Source organism: Perca fluviatilis, chromosome 6 (genome assembly GCF_010015445.1).
Source record: "Perca fluviatilis chromosome 6, GENO_Pfluv_1.0, whole genome shotgun sequence".
In the NCBI taxonomy this organism is placed as follows: domain Eukaryota; kingdom Metazoa; phylum Chordata; class Actinopteri; order Perciformes; family Percidae; genus Perca; species Perca fluviatilis.
In genome coordinates this window covers 15069825-15077131 of record NC_053117.1, presented here as the reverse complement: position 1 = coordinate 15077131, position 7307 = coordinate 15069825, and the positions used below count along the sequence as shown (strand labels likewise).

Genomic DNA, 7307 nt, shown 5'->3' with positions numbered 1-7307 from the left:
AGTATCGCTACTTTTCCTAAAGTATAACATGAGTACTTGTACTTCTAGAAAATAAGTCACGAGTTCAGGTTTTTCCCCTTGAAAAGATCATCCTTCAGATTTTATTTTTCAGTTTTCCTCCTCTGGTAAACTATGCCGGCCAAAGGCGGATACGTGACTTTAATGTGATTTTAAGACAAAACTAAACTTCGGACATAAACTTTCCTGTTGTTTATTTTTTACATTGTTTTTTTATGCGGAGAACCGGACGGACCGCGCCCTGACCTCGTGATCGAGCACCCACATTTCCCCCCCTAACAGCGCCGAGAACGCGCGCTGACTTCTTATATACTGGCTGACGTGGGGTTGACGTTACTCCTCCGCGTGCGCTGCACCTATTGGACGCCCAAGTTGTCAATAATCCGTGGCGCGCGCTGCTCTGGTACCCGTGTGTTCAAGTTGTTACGACCGTGACACCGAAACGGAGCGGTGTATGGCAAGCCCATAGACATAATATATATGGGCAAGCCGCTTCATAGAAATCATCCAACCTCCGCAGCAACAGCTCCACTCTGCCTTACAAATCAAACACACCGTGAAATGTGTATGTCCAATTAGAGACCAGTTAAAGGGGAGGGTCAGCTATTCTGGCTTCTGATTCGCTAAAACGGTTGCCAATCAAATACTTATGCGTTTCATATTGGCTCGCTGTGATTTTACACCGCCCACCGGCGTGTTATATAAAATTAATTCACATACCTCCATCTTTTTCGGTTCCTTGTGGCCCACCGTGCACCCTCGCCGAAACCTCCGTACAGTCCACTCTCTCCAGTTCAGCCTGTTAAAATGGCAAAACCAAGAGTCTTCTTCGATATCACTGCTGACGGTACACCCATGGGCCGGGTGGTGATGGAGGTAAACCTGCTCTTTAAAATTATAGGCGGGTAACGTTAATCACTGTCAGACAGGCTTGTTAATGTTAGCCTGCGGTTCGTTAACTAGCTAGCTAAATACTCTGCTTGGTTTTAACGTTGTGCCTTATGTTATGGTCGTTAGTCATTTGGGCTGCATTAAGTTAAATCCTGGTTTTCAAATGCTTAACGTTACCGATTAGCATACACGAGCTAACAGTAGCAGAACTGTCACGAAAAGTCTTGAATGGACCATGTGCACGTGTAACGTTATGTGGCTCGTGGTCAGCGCTAACGGGACCGCATAACGACGGAACCTTACTGTTAAAACAGGTGTAACGTTAGCTGTACACAGGTTCTAGCCGCAGAGAACTATTCATGTTTAAACTGTAACGTAACGTTAATATTAATACTTGTCACAGAGCTGGTCGTGTGATGTACCTCGGCACTATGACATGTTTTGGCTATAACGTTAAACAGTAGAGTTAAATAGTAACACCCTCGGATAACGTTAGAGCTAAACCGTTAACATCAGCTTTCGTCACGCTGAGGTCCACAAAAGGCCCGCGGCCCATGTTTGAGTCGTAGAGGGGCATCCTTCCCGGGCAGGGGTTTGCCTTCACCCGCTAAACGGGCTCAGCTAATGCTAACGGAACATTCAGTCATTTCTTTGTTGCAGCGTTTCGCGGCCTTCTCAAGCCCGGGAAACCTCTGCTGCTATAAAAGTCTTCAATCCGCAGGCTACTTTAAAAAAAATGTTTCAGTCTCAATGAAATGGTTATGTAAATGATTTGGCCACAATCTAGTAATGTTAGAAACCTAATACAAAACCTTACCTGCGGCGTTTAGCACGTTAGCCGCCGAAGCTAACTGCCCGGTTCCTGTTGTGGACGGAGCGGCAGTTCTGGAAAGTTCCACTGAGGGGAGGGCGGGGTGGTGGGGGCTACCTGCATGACTTAAAAAAAAAAAAAAAAATGCGGATGTAGGGAGATAGCCGAAACAGCTGCACAATGAGTAAACCTAATGTTGCATTGCAGACAATATGGATTATATTGGCGCCATTATCACGCAGGCCGTTTATATCCGCTAGTTTTTATGTCAAGCTAAAAGCTGCTAGCGTGCTAGCTAACAAGTCCAGCCATTTTGTGCACATCGTTGCAGCTGTGCCTCATTATGGGCGTTACCGATGTATAGCCCAATCTTATCCCGAAGACCTCTAGCTTAAAGGATTCCAAATCTGCAAGCAACCAGGATACACGGCAAAAGTAATTTTTAGATTTTGGCCAGTTGGTGTGCTGTTAAATGTAATCTGATCCTCCCAGCGTCTCAAGCAGACAGCTCTTAAATTATAAAGGTCTGGTTTTCGGTTACTGCTGAACAAGTGTTAGGCTGCACAGAGCTGTTCTGAGATTGACTGCAGCTCTCAATACACACCAGACTGTCTGCTGCAGCACCCCCTCCCTCTGAACATACTTGCATGGTAGTGTCACTGCTGTGCAGGGCATGCAGATATCTGTGTGGTGCAATGCAGCATTCCTGTTTCACCATGACAAGGCACAATTGCCACACGCTAATCACAAAATAACCCTGATCTGTGTTTAAATGGGCTGGAATTGTTGAACCTAGGCTACATGAAGTGTATTTGTTGACTTTTGAATGCAGAGTAATCTCTCGCAAGATAATTATTTGCAAGGATATTTCTTGCACTTTCGTCATTTTCCTACATTTCAGGATAATGTGTTAACAATGTAAGAGGCTTCCTTACAGTTGGACTATAAGCTACTGATGTGCAGAATTTCCTTCGGTCTAGATGTGGTGTTGTACAATAAACTGCTTCACAGAACAAAGTGCACAGTATTTGCTGCTCTGGGTTTTGGCTTGTTGCCTGGATGGCAACAAGCTTAATCTTAGTTCACTGACTGGTTACTGATTTACTATTTTTACCCTCTAAAATAATTATTTTATCAGTCTTGGAAACCAGCAGTTGGACTTTCTGTTCATAACTTACTTAGCAGTGTTCATTTTGTTTCTGCAGCTCCGTGACGACGTGGTGCCCAAAACTGCTGAAAACTTCCGTGCCCTCTGCACTGGTGAGAAGGGCTTCGGCTACAAGGGCTCCAGCTTCCATCGCATCATCCCAGAATTCATGTGCCAGGTGATGCAGCCATGAAACGGAGTTTAGACTTTGTCCGGTTTATATTTATCTTCATTGGCTTAAAGTAGGGCTGTGGGTGTTGGGTTAGGGCTGTCAATGAATATTCTAAATGGCTTTTTATATCTTAGAATTGGTATTAACACTTTTGTCTCTACTAGGCTATTTTAATTTCTTTAGGATTGTGTTGTATTTTCACTTGTCCCTTTTTTCTTTAATAAACTTTTTTATTTTTGTAATACTCTGGGTTCATACATTTTTGAAGAAACCTGGAAAAGTTATGGAATTTGAAAAATGCACAGATTTTTATTCTTATTGTAGAATGTCGACTGACATTTTCAGGAATACATAGTCATGGAAAGGTATTGGATAAAATACGTATGAACCCTGAATACAGCATTTTGACCAGAGCATGTGAGTGGAGTGGTCAGAATTTCCGCTTGTTGGTCTTGGAGCAGTTTGTTCCCCCTGCTCCATTCAAAACACTCACCATTTGCTCCAAAAAGAAACAAACTGTATTGTATTTCTAATGAACAGCACCGGCCCAGAGCTCAACTATCAAAGTCTGCTGTATAACTGCCCCTTGCAGTTTGGAGTGAGGGCAGGTGCCAGTCACCTCAGGGCTCCAGACTAACTTTTTGCCTTGGTTGCACTGGTGTGCCTAACTTTTTTTTATTTAGGTGCACAGCACAAAATTTTATGGATGGAGTTGGTACACTTTTTTTTTTTTTTTTTTTAAAGCACAATTATACTGTACTCAAAGTCTTAGTGGGTCCCCCCCCTTGCTGTCAAACACCTGTAATTTGGCCTTTGCTGAGCCAGATTGCCACACTCCCTAGCATCAAAATTCTCCAAACTGGGCCCCTCCACACGGATTCTTATCAGATCTTCCACTAGTCCAGGACTACAAATAATCATATCTCTGTATTTTTCGGCTGAATGGGGGGGGGGGGGTTAGTGGTTAAACTGAGCGGAGGATGTGCGGAATGTGTCTGTGTCTGTCGGACTTTGGCTGGCTGCGCGGCACCTTCAGACAAAGCTCAAGCTAACAGGCTAACGGCTTATTAGCTAGCCAAACACAGAGTGGTAACATGTGCAAAGATTGGCTCTGTGATCACATTAATCTGACTCTAACATCTGTTGATCCGTGCAGGACTTCACTGTGAGCGGACTGTTTAGAGACTATGTGACCGGCAGGTAACGTTAGCGGTTAGCTGCTACTGTAGCAGAGCTGCAAGGAAACGCTGAACTGAGCTGTGTGTTTTCAGTGTTAAACACTGCTGCAGGTATTCATGCACGACTGTTGGTGGTGATTTCCAGAGGTGGAAGACTTACTCAGAGTATGTATTTAAGTAAAAGTAGAAAAAAAAACAGTGTAGAGTTACAAGTTACTTGTCAGTTACAAGTCCTGCATTCAACATCTTCCCTAATGTAATAGTACGTATGTAATAGTGATGACGGTCTGGGACCGAAACGTTATATTTTTCTAAATAAATTATTGCTTGCGTAATGGTCAGTGTGGGATTTTCTCAACAATTTTTGATCTGTTACCTTTGATCATATCCTACGCACCTGCCCGACCAAAGAGGTGTGTGAAAATTTTCTCACTATGTAATAGTACAAAAGTATTATCAAAATATACTTAAAGTACTCAGTATGCAGTGTAATTTATTTTATTGGATTATATTATGATCCAATTAATTGTATTAAATATGACCGATAATTTTAATAAAATGTTTTATTTAATTCAAGTAGCCTACTTGAACATAATTATTTTCTAGGGTTTAAAATGTATACAGATTTGACATTTAACGGCACATTTATTCCGCGTGCGTGCCGCCGTGTTCATGAACCACAACTTAAAATACAATAAATCAGTAAGTTGCTACTCAAAGTTTTTCAAGGTTGGCAGGTTTGGACTCACTATGAATGGGTCCAGCAAAGGTTGAATGCACTTTGGGTCAGCGGCGTGACACGCATCTTGTGTATTAAATGTCTGTATCGTCCCTGTCTGCGCTGTATTATTATAAACTACAATAATGTGTCCATGGGTCACATCTCTCGCCCAGGTCCAGCAGGCTCCGTCTCACACGCTGTTACTCAACAAACTGAAGTTGGTTGCATTCAATAACTTCTAATGTGTTTTTCACCACGGCAGCCGCAATAACAGGTACCAGTGGAAACACTGGTACCAATACAGGTTTCTGTCTCATACTTAATATACAGCTGTTTTAATAGTAAGTGAGTGAGTAGGTAGCACTGGAGATAAGGCGTAGCTCCAACCTTATGAGAAATCCACCCCGCTCACTCACACTCTTCTCGCATACCGAATTTTTAATCCTTTTTTTTTTTTTTTTTTTTGACTGCACCCAGACAAAGAAACGGCACCTTATGGTGCAGGGTCACCCCAGTTGATAAAGGCTGGTCCAGAGAATTCACAGCAAGCGAGTGGGCGTGTTTATCTTGAGGCTGCGCTACCGGAAGTAAACAAACAAGGGTGAAGAAGATGGCACAAAGCAACAAATGTGTAATTGGAGAAAAGAGATTTTGAAACTTCTGTCAATAAGGTCAGACAAATGTAGGGAACAAGAGATGTTATGACTAATTACAAACTGGAAGCGTGATCATGGTGTGACTATATGTAAGAGGTCTACGGTGTTTGAATTTAAGTTTTACATTATATGTATGTAGATCTTTTAAAATGTTTGAAATAAATATACAAGTAGTGATGTCTTTTGCTCATGATGCACACTAAACTATTGTTTCCAAACTGAAATGACCATATTTTAAGATTTTGCTTTATTTTATCCTTGTGTATCTACATGCAACACGACGTGCATTGATGCAGACGATTGGCAGCCAGACTGAGAATTTTCTGACTTCCCCTGTTGAGACCAGTCAGGTTTGGGTCAGTTTGTTGAACTCCAGTATTTTGCTTGTGCAACACGCAGGGCGGTGACTTCACTAACCACAATGGAACTGGTGGCAAGTCAATCTACGGCAACAAGTTTGCTGATGAGAACTTCACCCTGAAGCACCTTGACGCGGGCACCCTGTCCATGGCTAATGCTGGCCCAAACACCAACGGCTCCCAGTTCTTTATCTGCACAGCTAAAACGTCATGGTAAGAGCACACACACCCCTGTCGCTGACTTTTTACCCAGCTGTCCAATGATAGTGGAGGGGCAGACAAATTCCACAATGACCAACCATCACATCCTACATACGTACAAGAGCTGAACAGCAATGGAGGAGAAATTAATACTTACACCGGCAAGAGATAAAACTTTAATTTTAGGTGAATGCAATGCCCCCTCCTGCAGCATATCCACCTGGATGTGCAGCACGTTTATGGATATTTTCACCAAAATATGCAGCTTCCATTTCTTGTCACTGCTGGTTATATCCTGTTAATCTGTCTGCTTGCAGGCTTGATGGAAAGCACGTGGTGTTCGGGAAAGTGATTGAGGGGATGGGTGTGGTAAAGAAAATGGAGGCACAAGGCAGCCACAGCGGCAAAACCTCAAAGAAGATCGTCATTGCAGACTGTGGGCAGCTCTGAGCTCCAGCACGTAACCCTCTCTGCTTGCCACACCCCTGTAGGCCCCAGACCCCCCCCCCCCCCCTGCCATTCAACATTCCTATTGATGGAGATTCAACCGACCCCTTGCCGTCCCCTTTTTTATTCTGTTGAAATCATGTTGCTGCATTTGTGACTTTGCCTTTTTGAAGTTTCTTTTGCATTAACGTTTTTTTCCACAAAGTCCCAACGGTTTTTTTGTTAAGTCAAAAAAATGAATAAAAAAAATAAAACTGAAAGTTGCTTTGGCAATTGGAACACGTGTTTTTTGTTTAACTAAAAGTTGATGTCTTAAGACTAGGATAATGTGGTCAGCATTTGAGCCAACATGGTAGGAACGCTTAAACTTTAATTCCATTTAAATGATTAAAGTCTGTATAATTGGTGTTAAAGCAACAGTGTTTGTTTCAAAGTTTTTACATTTATTAAAGAATCACTGGGTGATACTTTAGGATTTAAGCATTCAGAGCTTTACTTCTGTAAAAGTACTAATACAAAGAAAACTAACTATAGTAAAAGTTGTGCATTTAAAATGTTCCTTCAGTAGAAGTATAATGAAAATGTAAGGTATAAAAATGTCCCCTGGTCACTGGATGTTTTTGAAGTCTCCAGCAGAGGGAGCTCTTGAGCTATTAAAACACTGAACAAAGCAGCTGTTCTGTAAATATCTATTTCTCCGACGCGG

At 42.4% G+C, this 7307-nt stretch overlaps 1 protein-coding gene across 1 annotated transcript; it reads left to right on the top strand.

The window, feature by feature from the left end:
- The first annotated feature begins 736 nt into the window (after window positions 1–736).
- Window positions 737–6865, top strand: ppiaa (peptidylprolyl isomerase Aa (cyclophilin A)). Its single transcript, XM_039803861.1, has 4 exons — window positions 737–894; window positions 2926–3045; window positions 5994–6166; window positions 6472–6865. Exons 1-4 carry the CDS (start codon window positions 826–828, stop codon window positions 6602–6604), a joined length of 495 nt encoding a protein of 164 aa, XP_039659795.1. The 5' UTR covers window positions 737–825; the 3' UTR covers window positions 6605–6865.
- The last annotated feature ends 442 nt before the right edge of the window (window positions 6866–7307 follow it).

What these genes read in the sequence shown, in the direction of transcription:
- ppiaa (XM_039803861.1), top strand. Translation starts at nt 826, where the DNA reads ATGGCAAAACCAAGAGTCTTCTTCGATATCACTGCTGACGGTACACCC. An exon ending in TCCCAGAATTCATGTGCCAG is followed by an intron (nt 3,046 to 5,993) that starts GTGATGCAGCCA and finishes TGCAACACGCAG; the next exon opens with GGCGGTGACTTCACTAACCA. An exon ending in TGCACAGCTAAAACGTCATG is followed by an intron (nt 6,167 to 6,471) that starts GTAAGAGCACAC and finishes GTCTGCTTGCAG; the next exon opens with GCTTGATGGAAAGCACGTGG.